General features: G+C 49.8%; 1 protein-coding gene across 2 annotated transcripts in view; it reads left to right on the plus strand.

The window, feature by feature from the left end:
- The window catches only part of EFCAB11 (EF-hand calcium binding domain 11), a 252,207-nt gene that overhangs the window by 224,500 nt on the left and 5,933 nt on the right, over positions 1 to 21,774 (plus strand). Inside the window, exon 7 of one of the 2 annotated variants that reach the window (XM_062181231.1) lies at positions 9,138 to 9,255. In XM_062181231.1, the coding sequence (XP_062037215.1) occupies positions 9,138 to 9,255 (118 nt within the window). Of the gene's footprint in view, positions 1 to 9,137; positions 9,256 to 21,774 lie in introns of those variants that run through there. The other variant, XM_062181237.1, reaches the window with a different exon arrangement.

A 21,774-nucleotide genomic window follows, 5' to 3' on the forward strand; every position in this document is an offset into this window, starting at 1 on the left:
TACGGCACAAGACCAGTGGCCAGGTCAGCCACGGATGTCTCGGATATGAGTCCAAAATGCCACCGACAGACACTTCGAATGCTGAAGCTGAGGGACAGTTGAGCTGCTTCTCACCCGGGCAACTCCCCGCCCCTGGAAATAGTGCAGCTTTGTGCACATGCAAATGCTTTGAAACGGGGCCGGGCTGGGAGGCCAGCACGGGCGGCATCATTTGTCCCTGCTCAGTGCGTTCCTCTCCTGCTGCTACACCCGGCAGGGCAAAGGGCCCCCGGCTGCCCTGACCGGAAGCAGCGCACAGGCTCTCTCTTACTCAGCTGGTGTTTTGCTGAACCTTTTCCCGCTGTTGGCTGATGCCTGGAGACACCTGGACCAGTCTACAAAATCAAGGGCTCAGGTGCTCCAAATACTGGACGAGCCATGACAGTGGGGGTTCATTGGGATTGGAGGAGCCGTGCAAGGCTTTTGGGAGATGATGCTTCATTCTGGCCTTGAAAACCAGCAGAGTTGGGACAGGTGGAAGGGAGCAGGAAGGGCATCGTGGCAGAGAGGAACAACTGAGCGAGGGCACAGAGGAGAGATGATGTCCTCTTTGGTGGCACAAGTGGAAGGGAGGCTTAGCCAAAGTGATGACTCCGGCTGGTTGTTGGCCACCGTGGGTCTGGAAATTGGGTCATGGTCTTGGGCCATCTCCCCCATGCCCGCTCGCTCCGGCTTCTCTCTGAGCGTCTACTCAGCCTTGCTTCCCATCAAGCTGTGCCGTGTGCTGCACCAACCTCCTAATTACTACGTGCCGGGTCCCCTGAGCTGACAAGCTTTCAATACAAAGAAACAAATGATAGCAGCCAGGATGCAAAGCGGAACAAAACAGAGATGGCAGGGGGTGTTGGGGGTGAACGGCATCATGGAGGAGGGAAATTTCAGAGACTTTTTGGACTAGGGGAGACCTGATGTGTTAATTAGGAGTGTAGTCCCATAACCAGACTGCACAGAGGAAGGTCATAGAGGAAACAAAGCGGGCAGCGGAGAGAACTGAGGAGCAGGGGAAGTTGGGGTGTAAGGAGGGGGGAGGGCGGCTGCTACTCTCTGTCTCCGCGTGCCTGTCTCTGCTCAAAGGCAGGGGACTGCCCCTTTTGTGTTTTGTAAAGCGCCACGAATAAAGAGCTTCTGGTATAAATAACAGGGTGGTTTCTGCCCCCAGGACGCCATTCGACAGGAAGTAGCGCAGCCGAGCAGCTCCGGCTGCTGGTGGCTTTTGGCTTTTTCGGAGCAGATTCTATTCAGAGACGGCCATTGAGGTGGGCCAGCCGAGGGGTTCAAAACAAGCGGAAGTGCAGTGAGGGAGGGAGGCACCAAGGCAGCCCTGATGACGCCCGGGCGCTCGTGGGGCCCAGGGAGCCAGGCCTAGACGATGGGAACGTGGGTGCTGGAATCTCACAGCTGGGGCTCGAACCCCCGTCCTGCCACTTGCTCCTGGGGTCAGGGCCAACAGCTGCTACCGCTGGGCTGGGGACACAGAGCTGTCTAACTTTATAGACCCTCATCAGAGGCCAAACCTATGGGACCGCCAATCTTGGACTTAAACCTCTATGAAGTTAGACACTGATGCCCGGTTAACTTTCCAAGAGCATGGCCCTGGCCCTGACTTTCTCGTGATGGCTCCCAGCTGCCTAGCAGAAGCAGTTCACTGTGGGGTGGGTGGAGCTCTGGGATTTGGCAATGCCTTGGTTTTTATATCATTTGCTCTCTGAACTCAGATGGGCCTTTAAACCCAAAGTCAAAAGTATGAAGAGAATGGATAGGAAAATCCAGCCACCATGATCACAGGTGGAGCCCAGGGGGAGGCCCTCGGTCCTGTGGGCAGCACTCGTGAAAGGGCTGTTAGACATGCCTCTGCTGTCTCTGCCCACTGCTCTCTCTGTGTCCTGGCTCCCTCCACCCGGGCCCTGCCACTACCATCCACCATCCTCATCAGAGGCCAAACCAATGGGGCCACCCGATCTTGGACTTAAACCTCCAGAACCGTGAGCCCCACTAAACCTTCATAAAGTGAGGCTGTCTTGGGTATTTTGTAGCAGTAATGAGAAGCTGATGAACTCGGGTTTACAGCGAGTCAGTTGAATCTCATTTCCGTCTTTAGGAAGTGAGGCTGCATTGTGAGGCTGGTGTGAAACCCCACAGAGACAATCCAGATGAAGCCCTTGGCGCCTACTAGGTGCTCAGTTAATGTTCATTCTCATTGCGGAAGGAGTGGCTTGAGTGCCCAGCTCTCCATTCACCCGCTATAGCACCTTGGGCACATTGCTTAACTTCCTTGAGGTTCAGATGCCCGATATGGGCTTGCTGAGATAATTAGGTGACCCGGTAAACCCAAAGCATCTGCACCAGTCCTTGGTGCTCCAGAAAGTTTAGTTTTATGATACCACCACCACCATCAGTATCTTTTGGGTCCAGGAGCCAAAAGAAACAACCTAGGACGAGGCTTGTTGCAATGAGGCCCTGAAGTTGCTCTGGGAGCCGAGGAGCAGGGGAAGGAACTGTACACTCTCCCCCTTTCTCACAGAGACTTCTGGAAGGCCCTGGGGGTGGGAGGGGCTTTCAGCTGCTCCCTCCTAGCCTGTCCAGATCTACTACTGGGCACCTCTGTAGCCCAAGCCAACTGGAAGTGCAGGTAAATCTCCCAGGTCAGGCATTGGGGGCTGTGGTGGCCAGGAAGCAGCCGTGTGCTCTCCCATTCTGCTGTCCTGAGCACCCCTCAGGGAAAGTTGGTTCAGTGGGCCTGGGGGTACAACTGTTGCTCTACCTCCATTGCCCTTTCTAAGCTGATGGGCTTCCGTCTGTTTTGGGTACTGTACTTACAACCCAAGCAGGACAAGTCAATATTATTATAGGAAGTTTGTATGAGAACTGTGGGTACGGGGCAGATGGGAGGGGGCGGCCGTCTCTCTTGCCCTGGAATCCAGAGATACAAGGAACATGGGAGCTTGAATATGCCAAGGGATTCTTGCTGCCATGTTGGAGGGAGCCTATCTGAGTGAAGTCAATCAAAGTCAAGAGGTGGACAGACAGAGTCCACATGTCGTTACTTGAGCCACTTGATACAGCTGTGCCTGAAGGTCGTCATTCCCAGATTTACCAGGTACATGAGACAATTAATTCCTTAAGGCTGATTGCATTGGATTTTTCTCCCTTGTGCTGGCTAATGCAGTGCGTTTACTCATGACCATAAGAATTTTTCTTCATAAACATTAAAGCTGCTTCTGTTAGGAATAATTAGATGGGGAAAAACTGTTGTAGTTGGTTACTTATGAATGGGAAATAGAAAACTGAAAATAAAACAGAAGGCAGAGAAGCAGGTGCTGTGCACTGGGGCCTTGGGGAAGACCCAGGGAGCTGCGTGGTGGTGTGGGGACGGTGTTAGCAAGGACGAGAGAAGAGCCAGTAGGTCTGGGTGAAGGGGAGGCATGGGTCACGTGCAGGAGGAACAGACAGCGCCGTGACTGCGGGAGGTGATCACACACGTGGGTGAGGGTCCAGGTAACCTTTCATGTGCTGGCACAAATCACTTCTCCACTACACTGAGCCAGTCAAATAAAAATCACTGGGCACCTTTCAGTCACAAAAGGCAATGTGAACTTGGATACAGGGCTCAGGGCCAGCCCTGGGACATTCTAGTCAGTGGCACTGTGAGTTATTTGACGTCGCTGACCCTCACTTTCCGGCTGTAGTGATAATACTTTTCTCGTTACATAACAGATGATGATGCTACCATCTTCGTCCAGTTCTCCCATATCGCGGGGCCCACAATGGGGTGGGGAGAGGAGAGACAGAGAGAGCTGCCATCTGCTGGTTCACTCCCCAAATGCTGGCCAGGGGCTTGAAGCTGGAAACTCGACCCAGCTCTCCAGCGTGGGTGGCAGGAACCCAAGTGCTTGACCGGCACCACTGCCTCCCGGAGTCTGCATTAGTAGACCTGGAGCGGGAGCCATTCATCAAACCCAGACAGCAAATACGGGATGCAGACAGCTGACAGGAGGCTACACTTGGCCAGATGTCCATCCCTCATTGTCTTTTAATTAAAAAAAAAAAAAAAACACCAGTGATTAAAATGAGATGTTATATGAGGTCGGGGTTGTGCCACAGTGGGTAAGCTGCCACTTGCAATGCTGGCATTCCATGTGGGTGCCGGTTGAAGTCCTGGCTGCTCCAGTTCTGATGTAGCTTCCTACTAACGCACCTGGGAAGCATCAGAAGATGACCCCAGTAGTCAGTCCTCTGCCACCCACATGGGAGACCCAGATGGAGTTCCTGGCTCCTAGCGTTAGCCTGGCTCAGTCCCAGGTCCCAGCCTTTGCAGCCATTTGAAGAGTGAACCAAGGAACAGAGGGTCTCTCTCTCTCTCTCTCTCTCTCTCTCTGTCTCTCTCTCTCTCTGTCTCTCTCTCACTGTCTCCCTTTCTCTGTCACTCTGCCTCTCAAATAAATCAATAAATAATCTTTTTTTAAAAAAGAGATGGTATAAAATTATAAAATATACACATAAGGAAGAAATTTAAAACCCCTAATACTTAAATCCCGTGATTACCTCTGTTGACTTTTCAGTCTAGATCCTTCCAGAAAATTTCTATGAACATATAAGTAATTTTTTATTGTAAAAAAAAAAAAAAAGAGGCCATTATGTATCACTGGTTTTATAGTTCAGTTGTTTAGGATATTCAGACCAGTCTTCCTCCTGTGTTTGTTTCTTAGTTATTTTTCTCTTTTTCAGTTTTAGGGGCTCCTTACGATGCTGTCTCAGATTCTGGTTTCATTGTAAACACTGTGGACAAGAGGCAGGGTTTGCCTCAGTGGCCAGTAAAGCTCGGAAGGCCAAAATATAGAGTTCTTGGATTGGTCAAAGCAGGAAGGGCTGTTTTTAAAGTTTATTTATTTATTTTCATCTACTTGAAAGGGAGAGTCAGAAGAGAGAGATATCGCCATCCACTGGCTCACTGCCCAAATGCCCACACACAGCGACGGCTGGACCAAGCGGAAACCGGAGACGGATGCGTGGCGGCAGGTTCCCAGCATTCCAGTCACCACTGCTGCCTGCCAGGACGCATCAGCAGGAAGCTGGATCAGGACGGTGCTGTGGTGCAGCGGGGTAAGCTGCCATCTGCAGTGCCTGCATCCCATCTGAATGCTGGTTCGAGTCCCAGCTGCTCCACTTCCCATCCAGCTCCCTGCTAATGTGCCTGGGAAAGCCACGAAAGATGGCCCAAGGGCTTGAGCCTGTGCACTCACATGGGAGACCTGGTTGCAGATCCAGGCTCCTGGCTGTGTCCTGGCCATTGCAGCCATTTGAAGAATGAAACAGTGGATGGAACATTCTCTCTCTCTCTCTTCCTATAACTCTTCCTATTAAATAAATAAATAAATCTTTAAAAAATAATAAAATTTTAAAAAAGAAAAAGAAGTAGAGTAGCCAGGACTCGAAGCGGCCCTCCTCTATGGGATGTGGGTGTCCCAAGTGGGGCTTAACCCCCTGTGCCACAATACCCGCTGTGGCAGGGAGGATTTTTACCTTGATGAATTCTCCCTCTGTGATGGGTTAAATCATGTATGCCCCAAAGACATGTCAAAGTCCTAGGCCCTGGGCCCTGTGAACGAGACCTTATGTGAACATAGGGTCCTGTGGGTCTAGTTTTGAGGGTCTTCAGTACTGTCACCCTGAATGCAGAGCGGGTGCTAAGTCCAGTGACTGGTGTCTTCCTTCGTGGAAGGAGAAGGGGACCCATAGAGGGGAAGGCCGGGTGAAGACGGGGCCACAGACTGGAGAGAGGTGTTTGCAAACCAGGTGCGCCCGAAGGGTGGCTGACAACCGCCAGAAGCCGGGAGGGAGGCCCTCCACAAGGAGCCGGCCCCTTTGGCACCCCGATTTTGGACTTTAGAACTGGGGACAAATGGGTTTCTGTTAGACAACAGACACCACAGCCGCGGTCATTTGTCCTGGCAGCCCTCGGGAGCAAGCGCCCCTCCTGACCGTGTGCCTTCCTTCTCCTCTGTTCCCCTTGCCTGGCTTGGCTGCAGAGCCAAGGACCGTCTTGGTCAGGTGGGGCAGGGCTCCAGCAGTTTCCTGAGCCAGAAGAGACTCGGCGATTCTCCCAAGAATGAAAACCATATGATGCACATTAACAGCAAACTGGGCTCCCTGGTTACCACTTCAAGCTAAGGAAGCCAGTTTAACGCTGTAAGCAAGACCCCAGTAGGGATGGACAGTTTACAGAGTACTAAGAGGAGGGTTCGTCAGCAGCTTTGACGATACATCCGTGACTTCATCAACCCCGGGTACCGCGGTAAAGCCTCCTGCCTCCACGAGGGCGCCGGGGGTCCGATCGGGATCGCGCCGGGATCACTCAGGTCTCCTCCTGTTTGGCCCAATTGTCCCTGCCGCCCATCCTAGCTGGGAGCCACCAAAGGCAACAGCAGCACTGGGCAGCAAGAATTCTGGTCTCAATTAAATCCGTTTTCATCATAAAACTGTCTTTCCGGAGAGTTCTTTAGAGCTTAGCGTTGTCTGGCCTGCATGAGCACCACATGAAGCCCAGTCTTGCCGTGGTATGGTTCCGCTCACCAGCACACCAGCGGGAGAGAAGAACCCCGTATGGCGCACCTTCCAGGAGGCATTGCGGCCGCCTCCCTGGGTCAGCCGATTCCTGATCCCGACGGGGTCTGTGGGAACCGAACAAGGACCAAGCGCTGATATTCCAGGACGAGGCGTTCCGATGTGTGCCTTCCATCCTAGGAATGAGTCCCATGTGGTTTGCATTTCAAAAAGTTAATTTTCTCTTCAGGAAATCTTCTATTGTGCCAACAGTTTTTGTTTCACTTCAACTGTCACTCATTTTGAATGAAATGTACCACTTACACAAACTTCGGGCAGTAGAGATTTGCCCAGAGAAGAGATACAGAAATTACAAACTCGTAAGCAAAACATTCATTCAACACAAATTTTTTTTTCTTCTATGTTTTTGTCAATTTCTTGTGTGAACTGGGTCCTGTGCCGGGTGCTGAGACAGCAGGCACAGCCCAGAGTCCTGGCCCCTGGGAGCTCACGGTGCAGCCAGGGAGCCAGCTTTTCTGCGTGCACTTGGCACCTGGCTGGGTTGTGCGTGGGAGCCCTGGTCCCCCCAGCTGAGGGAGGCTGCAGAGGCAGCAATGTCTTAGCAGCCAGCTGGGGCCAGTGCGGGCAGGGCCATGTGCAAGAAAGGTGAACAAGACTGAGGGACCCCACGTCCAGAGGCATAGGGGCGCCGAAGCTCACGGCGAGTTGGGAGAACTGACATCGAGCAGAATTCTGGAGGCTGGGCAGTGGGGAAACCTCAGAGAGCTGAGGGCAGGGGCTGGACCACAAGATTTGGGTGCTGGGCCAAGGGATGTGTTCTTTGGTCTTTGGGGGTCTGAGAAAGTCAGTAAAGGGTTTTACGTTTTTAGGATTTATTTATTTAGGCCGGCGCCGCGGCTCACTAGGCTAATCCTCCACCTGCGGCGCTGGCACCCTGGGTTCTAGTCCCAGTTGGGGCACCGGATTCTGTCCCGGTTGCTCCTCTTCCAGTCCAGCTCTCTGCTGTGGCCCAGGAAGGCAGTGGAGGATGGCCCAAGTGCTTGGGCCCTGCACCTGCATGGGAGATCAGGAGAAGCACCTGGCTCCTGGCTTCAGATTGGCGCAGCACCGGCCGTAGTGGCCATTTGGGGGAGTGAACCAATGGAAGGAAGACCTTTCTCTCTGTCTCTCTCTCTCACTGTCTAACTCTGCCTGTCAAAAAAAAAATTATTTATTTATTTGAAAGGCAGCGTGACAGGGAGAGACAGAGAGAGACTGAGAGAGAGGAGAGACCTTCCATCCACTGGTTCATTCCTCAAATGGCTGCAATAGCCAGGGCAGGGCCAGCCAAAGCCAGGAGCCAGGAACTCCATCCGGGTCTCCCACATGGGTGACAAGGACTTAAGCACTCAGGCCATCTGCTGCTGCTTTCCCAGGCACATTCGCAGGGAGCTGGATCATAAATGGAGTAGCCAGCATGGCGTCCCAAACAGTGGCTTGACCTGCTGCGCCACAACACCCCCCTCCCTTTTTTAGTGAAAGGCTTTTAACCAGTGATGTGAGCAGCTTTGGTGCCACAGCTGTTGTGTTAGCTACTTGTGCATTACTACAATGAAATGTCCGAGGCAAGCTACTCATGAAAAAAAAAAAAAAAAAAAAGCTGATTTAGCTCACGGTTTGGGAGGCTGAAAGTTTGAACAGCATGATGCTGACTCATGAAGGCCCCCGGGGGAATGGCAGGGGTGTGTAGTAGAAAGTGACTCACTACCAGAGGAGTGTGTTGTGGGCCAGACTCGGGCTCTTATAGCGACTCACTCTCAGCTCAGTCCTGGGAGAAAATACTTGATCCCTCTGTAGGGCACACATCAGCTAACTAAGGGTCTCCCATCAGGCCCCAACTCTTAAAAAAATGTATTTATTTAATTGAAAGGCAGAGTAACAGAGACAGAGAGCTCTTCCATCCTCCGGTTAACTCCCCAAATGGCCGCAATAGCCAGAGATAGGCCAGGCTGAAACCGGGAGCCAGGAGCTTTTTCCAGGTATCCCACGTGGGTGCAGGGGCCCAAGGACTTTCCCAGGTACATTGGCAGGGAGCTGAATCAGAAGTGGTGCAGCTGGGACTTGAACTAGTGCCCATGTGGGATGGCAGCACTGCAGATGGCAGCTTAACCTGCTGTGCCACAGCACCGACCCCCAGGCCCCAACTCGTAATCATCACCTCCCGATGTCCCCACACTCAAGTCCAAGCTCCCAACACACTCACCTGTGGGGAGAAAAACCACATTCGAACAATGGCAGCCGCAGCGGCAGTTAGAAGAGTAAGGGACAAGAAAGACTAAGAAGACAAAGGTCATCTCCTTGTGCCCTTGGGGGCAAACTACACTCCCCAAACTGGCCAGGTCCACTTTTATTAAGTGGAGGCTGCCTGTGGAGCTAGCAGAAGTCTAATAAACACGTTGGGTGTATGTAAGTCTAATAAACATGTTGGGTGTATGTAAGAAACCCGAACAACTAGCATAACAACTGTTCGTCAATCATGTATTTGTTTCTCACTCCAGCCTGAAACGGGGATAAAACAAGAGATGAGACCCCAGCTTCTCCCCTTCCTCTGGAATCAGCAAGCGGCTAAGGGGCTTGGCAAAGAAGCGAATCATCTTTCAAGGCATGTACTTGGAGGTAGGCAAGCCTAATGAGGGATGATGTTTGAACATTTCAAACCAAATTCCCTCGGTTTAGGGTGTTAAGCAACTTGTTATTTTAAGCAATTTAGACAGATATTTGCATATATAAGCGTGCACATTCTTTGAACCAGCCCATTATATAACCTCACTTATCCCTGCAGGTAATAAACTGCTATAAATGCAGAATTAGATAAATTCAGGGCTCTCGGTGCGAGCACGTGTATGCAAACCAGGGAGAAACAGACCCACTTGTGAGGGACAATGACTGCCTTCTGCTTCCCTTGCCTCTTGTGAATTATTTCTGCTCTCAATTGCAAATCAAGAAAAACACATCTTATTTTCTAACTTGTGCTATGAGGTAAGTACCAGGAGAGCTAGCACTGATAGCAATGTGCTGGGGGTGAGCCATGTGATCCGGCTGCTCTAATATTTAGAAATAGTGCCTTCAGTATGTTCCCTTTCTTTAAAATTACTATTTATTTGAAAGGCAGAGTAACAAAGAGGCAGAGAGAGAGATACTGGTTCACTCCCCGGATAGCCGCAACGGCCGGAACTGGGCTGATCCAAAGCCAGGAGTCAGGAGCTTCTTCCAGGTCTCCCACGTGGGTGCAGGGGCCTAAGGACTTGGGCCATCTTCTACTGCTTTCCCAGGCCATTAGCAGAGAGCTGGATAGGAAGTGGAGCAGCTGGGACTTGAACCGGGGCCCATATAGGATGCTGGAACTGCAGGCGGTGGCCTTACCCGCTATGCCACAGTGCTAGCCCCTCCCTTTTATCTATATCTCACATCTTACTCAAGGACTCTCATTTATTCATTCATTGAACCAAATTATTAAGGGTCCTACTATGTCCATGTTTTGAATAAAAACAGTGGAATTTCACATCAAATCATGTACAATCTTACCCTCCAACAGCTGACATGTGGCGGAGGAGCCAAAATTCTTAATGCTGCTTCAGAAAAGCCCAAAGACTGGAGCAGGTGTTTTATGCAGTTGTTAAGATGGGATTTTGTACATCCACGTCCCATATTAGAGCGCCTGGGATTAGCTTCTTGCCACTCTGGGAGGTGGTAGGTGATGGCACAAGTTACGGGGGCCCTGCCATCCATCTCCCTTGGGGCAGGCATGTGACACAGTGGTAAAAATGCCGCTTGGCATCCTTGCGTCCCACATCGGAATGCCTGGGTTCAATTCCTGGCTTCACTCCCCAGCCCAGCTCCCTGTTAATGCACAGCTGGGAGGTCACAGGTGATGGCTCAACTGCTTGGTTCCTGCCGTCCCGGGGGGAGACCTCGCTTGGGTGCCCTTTTCCTGGCTTCAGCCTGACTCGGCCCCTGCTGTTGTGAGCATCTGGGGAGTGAACCAGCAGATGAAGATCTATCTATGTATTTCTCTCTCTTTTTCTCTCTCTCCCCCCTCCCTTCTCCCTCTCTGTTACTCTGCCTTTCAGAGTATGGTCGGTGCCGTAAACCAACAGCGTTCTATTGTGTTGTGTCTCGGGGTGTTGAATACATGGGTCTGGGAGCCAGGGGGTGGCCACAGGAGGAGCCTGGCACACCACCATGCTCAGGGACCCTTCTGGGGAATGTACACCTCACAACCCTGGGACACCAGGTCTAGACACTCCAGGTCCAGAGAAGTGGTTGCACCAGGAGACACAAGGAGAGTCCTGCTGGACTTAAAACTACAGCTACGATCCTCTGATTTGGGGCTCCAGGAGAGCCAAGAAAGCAGCTGCAATTATCCTGGCTCCTTATCCTAGGAGGCAGGGCGACTGCTACGCAGTGGAGCAGGGAGGAACATGCTTGTTCCCAGCTGATTTGCCAGAGCGGGTCCTGCTGCGCTCCGGCCTGGTTCTCACTGACAAGAGGCAGTTACAGCGACCACTCCCCGAGACCCGCGTGGCACTGAGGAGTTCTTCTTCAGGCAAGATGCCCGGTGGAATGAATGGTGGAGAAGAGGGATGGCACCTGTCAGGGACTGCTTCGGGCCCAGCTGCAGCAGCAAGGCCCGTGGGTTGTCTCACTAGATCTGCGAGCAGCTAGAATCCCAGATGAGCTGACAGCAAGATGAAGTGAACGTCACAGAAGAAGCCTGTGCGTCTGCTGGAGCAGCGTGGGGAACTGTGGTCGATGCTGTTGGTGCTCTGCTCAGATCTCTGCAGATGCCTGGATCCCCAGATTCTATGGTGGGGATCGAGAGCCCTGGCTTGGAGAAAGACCCCAGCGAGGCTTAGTCCAGGTCCTTACCTCCCTGCACGTTACGGTACAACTGTAAGATGTAGGTAGAGGCGACGAGAACAGCAGGATTTACTGAAAAGCAAAGACATGCGTACTCAGACATGAGTGCAGACTCAGGGCAGAGAAGCGTCCCCAGCGAGGCCCGGCTGCTCCTCACACAGGGCAGGGCATGGTGCTCAGGGCGGAGAAGCGTCCCCAGCGAGGCCCGGCTGCTCCTCACACAGCGCAGGGCATGGTGCTCAGGGCGGGGCCTGTGAAAACCCAAAGGAGACAGGATTCGAGGAGGTCTCCAGGAAGGTGTGCACGGTAGCTGGGGCATGGCCGGAAGTGAGGCTCCACTGCAAGAAGAAAAGTGGGCGTGCCAAGTCTACAGCCACGTGCTTGGGAGATGAGGGGACTTGGGTGGTGCATGGCTTGGGTGTCCGCAGTCCTCCTGGCTTCCTGCCTCCCCCACATCTCCCTGAAGCACACGGTTTCCCTTTAACAGGGCATACCTTCCACCCACTCACCCCTGCGCCAGAAGCGCCAGGTGTCTGAGCCCCTCCCTTCTCCAGGAAGCACTGTAGGCAGGGACCGGTGGTGAAGACCCAGCCCCCTTAGGTCAGGCGGGGTACACCCTCCGGCTCTGGCTCCGGCCCTTAGGTCAGGCGGGGTACACCCTCCGGCTCCGGCTCCGGCTCCGGCTCCGGCCCTTAGGTCAGGCGGGGTACACCCTCTGGCTCTGGCTCGGCCCTTAGGTAAGGCGGGGTACACCCTCCGGCTCCGGCTCCGGCCCTTAGGTCAGGCGGGGTACACCCTGAATTGCCCCCTGCTTGGCTGCGCTTCCTACCCCATTCTGCGCCCTCTTCCCCCTACTGAGGAAGCGCTTCCTTCCTGAATCCCTTGTTCACACACGCTTGGCAACCCAAAGGCAGAAAATAAACTCACTGTGGACACAGACGCCGTCTGCAAGGAAAATAATTTAAAATCCCCTGCAGTATCGACCCAGCAGGGGGGCCTCAGCACGAGTCCACACAGCCTTCCGTTTGGCTCTTCGTTCTCCAGCCAGAAGTCAAAGATCCTAAGTGGCGGCTTCAGCGGTTGATTACAGCCTGCGACATCTGCAGTCGCTCAACGATACTTAATGTAAACTGTGGGCCCCAGATTTTTTTGGACTTCCTTGATCTGGAGTTTTCAGCCCTGTGAGACCACGTTCCAGGCGCTGCAGGCCGGCCGGCGTGGGTGTTGTGTATTTGGACTGCAGAAGGGCCGAGGAGCTAGCCAAGAGGCAGCCGGGGACAGGAAGCGTGAGCGTTCTTTAAAAAAAAAGGGGGGGGGGGAGAAGAAGAAAAACAACCAAGGACCCTGCAGTAGAGCAAGAAGGGACCTCAAATGCTGTTTCCACCCCAAGCAGCTGTATGACCCTGGCCGCATTTAATTCACATTAAAAATGAATTTACTAGAGGCCAGCTCCCAGGATGGCCCGAGGATGCACGCAAGGTGCTCAGCGATGCTTAAGGAAAAAGGGCCAGCGACGACGCTGCAAGTGTTGGCGCGCCCCGTCGCCCCGCCAGAGCGCAGGGCACCGCACACAACACTCGGACGCCAAGGGGAGGCCAGACCTCAGTCCAGCCGGAAGGGACGGGCCGCGGCCACCCCGCGGCTGCTCCACGTCCCCGCCCCCACCTCCATCTCCGCAGGGCAGAAGTAGGTGAAGGGTGGGAGCCGCGAGGCCCAGCCGCGGAGGCGGACGCCCGCCGCCGGTTTCCTAGCAACGCCCGCCCCGCCCCGCCCCTCGTGGCGCGCCGGCGCCGGGAAGCAGGGGGCGGGCCGCCGTTGCCATGGCAGCGCGGCCGCGGCGCCCGACGCCGGCGTCGCCTGAGGGAAGTCGGAGCTCTGGGGCCTGCGTGGGCGTCCGGGCGGCGTCCGCGCCTCGGCGCGTCTCTGGCCCGGGCCGACCCTTGCCCTGGCCGCTGGGCCCGGTAGGGGGAAAGGAACCGACCGGCCCCCGACGCGGGTCAGGCCGCGAGGGTGCTGGCCCGGCTGGGCTACGCGCCGACTGGGGCCCGCCATTGGCTTGGACACTTTCCAGTCCGTCTCGTGGGAACCGCCGGGTCCGAGCTGCCGGGGCTTGTGTCTGGGATCCCGTGGGCCGTGGGTCGGCGTCCCCGGCCCGGCCGCCGCCCCTGCGGCCTCGCCCGAGGTGGCTCCTCACCCCGTCAGGAGGACAGCGCCCTCCTAAAACAGCCCCGAGCCGAGCGCCGGTGTCCCGGGGCCACGCAGGCGCAGCGGCCAGGCCTGGGGTGCGGGCTTTGCTCTCTGACTGTGCAGAGCCGCGGGTGCGGGGTCGAGATGCGGGGCCTCACGTCTGGGCGGACGCCCTGCCGCTGGTGTGACGAGGGCCCGGGGACCCGGTCGCTCCCGGCCTCTCAGCCATTCTCAGTATTTTTAGCTGAGGCGGAGTGGGCCACGTGTCCGGGAGTTTAATCAAACTGGCAAGGGCTCTGAGCGAGGAGAGCTTTGCTAATTCCAAGACACCGCGAGGTACACAGCGATGCATTCTCTTTGCGCTTATTTAAATCAGAGCTTTTCAGCTGCGATCTTCTGCATATATATATATTTTTTTCTCCTTCGCTGCAACTGGACAATTTAAATCAAAACCCTGGTTCTTGGGTTCATTTTTATGGTAAACGTGCTTGTGAATGCGTCTGGGTTGAGATGATGAATTTCCGTGATCAACAGGGAAATGCGCAGCAATCACTGGGAATTGAGCACCTTGCTGACTGAGCAGCACTCGAACCTGGAGACCCGAGCGCCCTAATCTTAAGAAAAACATCTTCCGTAGTCTGTCTGAGAAGCGTGTTCTTTTCCCACTGCAAAGGATCATCACTTGGAACTTTAACTCTTCATTTTGCCAGAGCATTTAATCTCCTTGAAAACCACAGTTCCTACAGTTTTTAGTTAGAAAACGTGATTGTGGTCGGGCGAGGGATCATAGAAAAGTTTTCGATGGATAGAGATCGTCTTAGATTATTTTTCCACCGGTGTCAAAATAGAACCTTTAATTTGCATGATGGAGAGCACAGGATAAATCCTGAAAGCTAAATGCAGAGTCTGAAAATACGTTTTACATTTAACACTATTGAAAAAAACCTATTACCCTGTATAGTTAATGTATTTTTTTATGCACAGGGCAAGTCAGTAGGTGAGATTCAGATTTGGTAGTGTAAGTGTTCCAATAGCAGAAACCAGAACAATTTTGTAGTAAAATTATATTAGCATTTGCAAACATCAGTTTCCATTTGGTAATTTTCATAGTCTCCCTGATTATTCATTCATTACCCTAAAGTTCTTTTCACAGAAGTTATTCATCAGTTTGAGCGCAGAACAACTTGACTGCAGGATATTGGAAAGGAGCCACAGACGTTTGGCAAATGGAGCTGCTCAGATCAGCTACTTAACTGCTCAGTTGTTCTCTCTGGTTCGAGGTTCAGTTACACGGGAGTTCGCCCAGCTTTCACTCCTGCTGCTCCACTGAGCACTTATGAGCGTTGAACTCCCAAAGAGCCCCTAGTACTGAAGCATGGCCCGCCTTACGCAGCATATGGGCACGTTGACAGTCTCACTAATTTTTCTACATGACTTCCTAATATGGAAGTGATCTTCATACGGCCCTTGGAATCCACTTCCAGAACTACAGGTTTCTGTTTTGTGGCGGTTATTGTTTCCTTGGGCGCCCAGGATTTATCAAACAGGAGAGATCCATCTTGCCTGCTCACCTTTTCCTCTTTTCCAAATAATCAGTGACCTTAAGCCTCAAGCATGTTATCATTAGTACAGACTACCAGCCTCTTATCTAATCCCGCATTAAACTCGGTTCACAGCATTATCTATACCACTTTAATCTCTTAGAGGCTTATCACAATATGGACTCCAGTGAAATATATTTGTCATAAGAATAAACTAACCTTTCTGTTTCTCCCGATTTCTCTCCAATTTTGCTCATTTGCCTGTAGACTTTTATCCTTCTTTCAAATTCGTCCGAGTTTAATTTCTTATACAGTACAACAGAAAGGCCAAAATGCTTATCTTGTTACCACAGAAATGGTGCTATGACGCAAATTGTGGCAGCCCCTTGTTTAGCTCTTAATGTTTTCTATTTAGTCCTCCTGATCGCAGTAGAATACAATGTCTGGTGCTGGAAGACTCTGCCAACGTGAAATCTGATGCTTTTCCCATCAAGCTGCAAGGCCGCCTAGAATTCCCAGGTCAATCCTTTACATTTAAAGAGGTAATATAAATACAGAGTGGCGGCCAAGGGACTCGACTCTGGACTCGGACCTGGATTTGAGTCCTGGTTCTAAGGCCCACTGGCCCACATTTAAAACTTCTTTTAGACCTCAGGCTCCTCATCTGTAAAGCACTTGCCTCATTAGGTTTGGGGATTTTTTAAGGATTAAATAAGATAGTTCTTGGAAAGCACTTGCCATGCAATCAACAATAACTGGCAGTAGTGTTTGTCATCATCATCATTATTATTGATACTAAAACATTGTTTCCACCATCACCAATTAACCACAGAGGAACAGGATTCTGACAGAACTAAAACAGACATTTAAGACATTAAAGAGGGGAGGATACAAGGAGTTGCACAAAAGTGCAGAACATGGACCAGCATCAAGAGGGGAGGTTAAGGCATGGCACCGGTTATGGGACAGCCAAAAGGCAAAGGAGAGTGCAAAATAGAGCTGAAGTAGAATACCGTTCATAAAACTACTCATGATGTGGCTAGACAAAGCCATGAGAGAGAGGATTACGGTGTGATCATGAGATCTACCATATAGGAGAAATACAAAAAGATGGAGGATTTTGATGAATGCAAAAGACTGAAGACACAGATGGAAAGATGCTCTGGGTCAGTTGGGTGTTCTGGCCAGGATCAGAATCCATTTTAAGCAGAAAAAAATTTTCTCTGGGTGGTAAATGATTTCCAGAATTGTCTGCAGGACTGAAGACACTCTCTAGGTTGAACTTTGAGAATGAGTGTCCGAACTGGGTCACCACAGGATCTACTGCCTTCTGTTTATTCACGGGGAGCTGTCAAGTTGTGACGTTGCCACTGCAGCTGCTGGCTCGGGAACCACACTACCACAGCCACGATCAGAAGTCTGCCACCTTCAGGAAACCATGGCCATCAAGAACCTCCACTGCATGCGTCAGCTCCAGTGTCCTGAAATTGACAGCAGCAGAATGGATGCCCACACCCTGCTTTGACACCCACAGGCTAGTGCCACTACACACTGGGACCTTTGCTGACCTTGTTGAAGAAGCTCTCAATGACTCCCTGACCAGGCTTGCCAGTAGAAATAGCAGAAATGGCACAGGTGAAGCCAGGACCGAGCAAGTGCATCATGACAACCTACATATTGCTCAAAACTTTGCTTCCAGGAAGTCTGAAAAATGAGCTTCTGATATGCAACGTCAGCAGCACAGGAAGACACGTGAAAAGGAGATGGAATGGCTGCTGCGCGCTAACCCACCTTGTGCGCTCTAGATCACGCCTTTGGCTGTTAAACACCAGATACATTCTTTTTCCTGAATCTAAGCTTTCAAGTTATAGCAACAATAGATCCTCATTCACCTTCAGGGGCACTTGCCTGCTCCCAAAAGGGAGACCAACACTTGCCTGTGTCCATCTCTGGGTAATGCTTATTTTCCGTGTTAGCTCAGTCACAGCCCAGTCTTGATGTCCCACTAGCTCTGGACTAAATGATAAAGTAAGTCATGAACAAAAATCCTTTTAGAACACATTAGAGGCAAGAGGGATGGAAATAAAAAGAAATGATGACCATGTGCAAGTTAATTGCATAGAAACAGTGCGTAGCTTCTGCAGCCCTCCTTTGAGCTGTTGGTGACAAGTCTGTAACTTCCTTCCTTTCCTGCGTACTCCGTGAAATCTTTGCTCCCAAGCCATTGGCTCAGAGGGCCAGACTTCTTTGCCTGGTGACATGACCTAAACCTTCATTCCTGAAGTGTCTGAGTTCCAGGGTTGCTGAAGTCTTCTCTTATTTTGCCACTGGATGTGACAGTGCTGGGGACACTCCAGAGACTGGGCCTTCACTGGGTAGCCGCAACCATGACTCTCCCGGGGGTTTGGGAGCGACCGTGAGGAACCCAGTAATCAGATGGCAGACAGCCTGCAGCCTGGTGGAACTGGTCACCGGGCATCTGGGAGTTCCTGTTTGGAATGTGTTTCCCTTGAGTCCATGATTAAGCCTAGAAACACTAAAGATCAAGTCTGTAATATATCTTATGTGAAGAAGGAATCTTTTCATTTTTTTTTTTTTTTTAGTTTTTGTGTAAGAAAAGTTGACATCTTGGATAAACAGGTCAATCTTGTTACTCTAAAAATTATAATTGATTTTGGTTTATAAATTGGAATCTTTTCACATTGATACAAAGTATTGGAATACTTAAGAGAGAACTTGATATAGTTAAACAATTGTAGCTATCTTTACAAGTTACATATATAGTTAAAAACTCAACATGGTTTATTGGATTTATAGGAGTAATACACACACTTGGGGGATTCTTTGTTTGTTAAGATACACGCTTGACTTGCATTAAAAGAAAAGGTAACATGCCAAATATATAAATGTACTTGAAAATGTTTGAAGGAGGAGTAAGGCATTTAGCCCAGGAGTTAAGATGCCCAAGTCCCATATTGGAGTTCCTGGGTTCAATGCCTACCTCCAGCTCCTGACTTCAGCGTCCTGCCAGTGTAGACCATGGGAGGTAGTGATGGTGGCTCAAGTGACTGACTTCTTACCATCCATGTGGCAGTCAAGGATTGTGTTCCTAGCTCCCGGCTTCAGCCCAGCCCGCCCTAGCCTCCACCATCGTGGGCATCTGGGAGTGGGTCAGCAGATGCAAGCTCTGTTTCTGTCTCTCAGTCTCTCTGCCTCTCAACCAAAAAACAAAACAAAACAAAAAAGAATAAAAAAAAAAACTTAAAGGAGTTTTAATTGAATTTATAAAAGCTTTCTTACTGAGGAGTGGAAACTTTTCCCCAGTTTTATACATTGAATAATAAGATCTGCAGGTTGAATCTAAATCAGAGTTCAGCAAGTTTTGTGAAGATCCAGATAGTACATGTCTGAGGCTCCATGGTGTATGGGCTGTGTTGCAACTGCTCAGCTTGACTGTTCTAGCACAAAAACAAAGATGCTGTGTAAGTTAACAGGTATGGCTGTATTCCAATAAAACTCTATTTACATAAACAGGTGGCCAGCCAGATTTGGCTCACATTCTATGTAGTTTGCCAACCTCTGATCTAAAAGATTGAATATCTAAAAATGTGTAAGTTTTAAACATTATAACTTTAATAAGTCAAATATTAATTATGAATTATAAAAACAAATGTAATCACTGAAAAATCATTACTGTACGCAAAAGCCACCCGCAGTTGTACCTGAAAGCTTGCATTTCAGTGAGCTACAGATTCAGCCTTGGAGCGAGCACACTGTAGCAGAAAGGATTGGCTTTGCAGTTTGAGATGTGGTCTTCAGAGTTGGTTCTCAAACTCAAGTTTATTATACTATGTGGAGAAAACCATATAGGCTGTGATCTTTATAAAGGAAAGAATGCAATGGAAGCTACCTGTATAGATTTGTTATGACATTCAGGTGGAACAGCTTTAAAGCTAAAATGCAGCTTTCAAAAATAGTATTTCTATCACAAAATGTAAATACCTTTGCACAAATTGTTGATCCACAAACGTAAAAAGATATTAGAGTAATTTCTTAGTATACCCATCACTTGAATGATTTATATCATGGTTATAACTAATCTATGATTTTCTGGTGATCAGAATTCGAATTAATATAATACTCAGAAACTTGTCTCTTCAACATCAAAAAACATTAGCATAGACATTTTATTTCAACGAATCCAGGTTGGATTCTTCATAAAACCAACTTATTTTCCAGGAAAAGCATAATATTTGAAATGTAATTCACATTTTTGTGCCATAGTTTGCTGTATCATTGTAGATTTAAACTTTCAGGAATCATTTTGTTCAACCCTGCGTGTTTACAGGTGAGTATACTGAGGATTTGTTAGGTTAAGTGACTTGCCCAAGAGCACATTCCTAGGAACACGTTTATAATTTAACTGTGTTAAAATTAAAGCATAAAAACCATAATAATGAAGTCTGCCTTTATAGGACCTGTTTGGTGTGTGTATGTTCTGAACCTCACACAGATAAGTTTCAACTAGAAAGACTAGTTAAGTAACTTACCGCCAAGAATGCATACTGCAGTCTTTCCAAAGTCTATTAAACCGAACAATTTGGAATCATATGTGTGGGGAAAATGGTAACTCGCTCCTTTGGGTTCTTTATTTTTCTTGTTAGTACCCTAACCCCTCTGTAGGTTTCCTAGGATATATTGATAGAAGAAAATAGTAAACAAGTCAACTCTAACATTATTTTTCAGTGCTAGTCCGTAGAGAATTTGCCTACTTAGCTTACTATTTTATTTTCTTCAGCCTAATCAGCTTCCTGTAAGAACTAACACAGAGGATTGTCTAAGTTACAGGTCTCATGCCAGCATTGAAAAGCAATAATAGAAATTATACAGAAACTCAACATACTGAGATAAACTGTAAAATATAATTTCCTTTCAGGACGTCTCAAATTTGGAAGATTGAGAAGGACTCATTAAGCTCAAATATTTACGTAATTTTGATAGTAGCAGAAAAAGGAACTCTCTTAATGCTTTTCTCTCCCTCTGGTACAGACTTCACAACACAACCCAGTGAACTGGATTTTCCTTAATTTAGGAGACGGGTCTCCCATGGAAATGCACTTGTGTGACTAGCCTGGATTTGTATGAAGAGTCTTCTTCCTGCCAAATCGCCATCCAGCACTTTCTGTATGTCTAGGACACCTACACATACATGTGTTTTATTATGAAATTGGCATTCTGCTGATACATTGTTGTGTAACCTGCTTTTGTCACTTAATCTGGATGTCGTCTCACATGATGAAGTGCTCTTTTGTAGCGTAATATTTAGTGGCCACGTGGTATTCCATCAGCAAGATGAACCATCATTTATTTACCCACTCTATTGTTGGACATCCATGTGTTTCCAATTTTTCACTATTATAAATAATGTTGTGATGAATATCCATGTGCATCCATCTTTGTGCCAGTTCAGATCACTTCTGTAAGCTCAGTTCCTAGATGTTAAGCTGCTGGGCCCACACATGTGAATATTTGTAAAACTTTTTACTTATAATCATGCTGAGCCATTTATTAGACCTCGGTATTACTCATGGTGCTAAGTGCTTTATAGATATAATCTCCTATAACCCTTCCAACAAAGTTGTGAGATAAGTACTATCACTATTTTGCAGAGGGTACTGAGGCTTGTACCTAGAGAATGGTTAAGTCTGAGCCAGTGTTGCAGGTTAAGCCGCTGCCTGCAGTGAGCATCCCATTTGGGTGCAGGTTCAGGTCCGGGCTGCTCCACTTCCCATCCAGCTTCCTGCTAATGTGCCTAGGAAAGCAGTGGAAGATGGCCCGTGTCCTTGGGCCCCTGCACCCGTGTCAGAGGCCTGGATGAAGCTCCTGTATCCTAGCTTTGGCTTGGCCCAGCTCTGGTCTTTGCAGCCACTTGAGGAGTGAACCAGTGGATGGCTTCTCTCCACCCACCCCCCCATATATATATATCTGTCTTTCAAAATAAATAAGTCTTTTTAAAAGGAAAGGAAAGGAAAAGATTTAGTCACAGCAGCTGGCGGACCTCACACTTAAACTTTTTTTTGCGGGGGAGGGGTCCCACCTCTTTTATTGTGCTGGCTGGCAGAGCTCCTTGGCCCCGCCCCTCCCAGGGCCACCCTGGCCTCCCTCATCCAAGTCCCCCGCTGTGGCCCCTGTCCAGTGCAATTCCAAGCAGGCTTCACATGTGGAGTAAGAGTTCTACACATATGTACAAGAACACACGGCTCTGGAGCGCTGGCAGAGGCTGAACGCACACCACAGTTCACAGGCCACGGCGTCTGTGGAAACAGACGCGCACTGACCGTCCTCAATTTTTAGTGCAACTTACACATGACATTAGTCTGCACTTTTAAAAATAATAAGTCACCATATATGCAATCACATTCACAAGCCAGGGGTGCGCTGTCGAGCCTGTCTGCTTTCAAGGCTGACCTTAATGACTATATTCTCACTTCCTAGTCCCAAAATGTCTTCCAAAAAAGATTCTTACAATTTTGATTTCCCCAAGCCA

This window comes from Lepus europaeus, chromosome 22 (genome assembly GCF_033115175.1).
Source record: "Lepus europaeus isolate LE1 chromosome 22, mLepTim1.pri, whole genome shotgun sequence".
In the NCBI taxonomy this organism is placed as follows: Eukaryota; Metazoa; Chordata; class Mammalia; order Lagomorpha; family Leporidae; genus Lepus; species Lepus europaeus.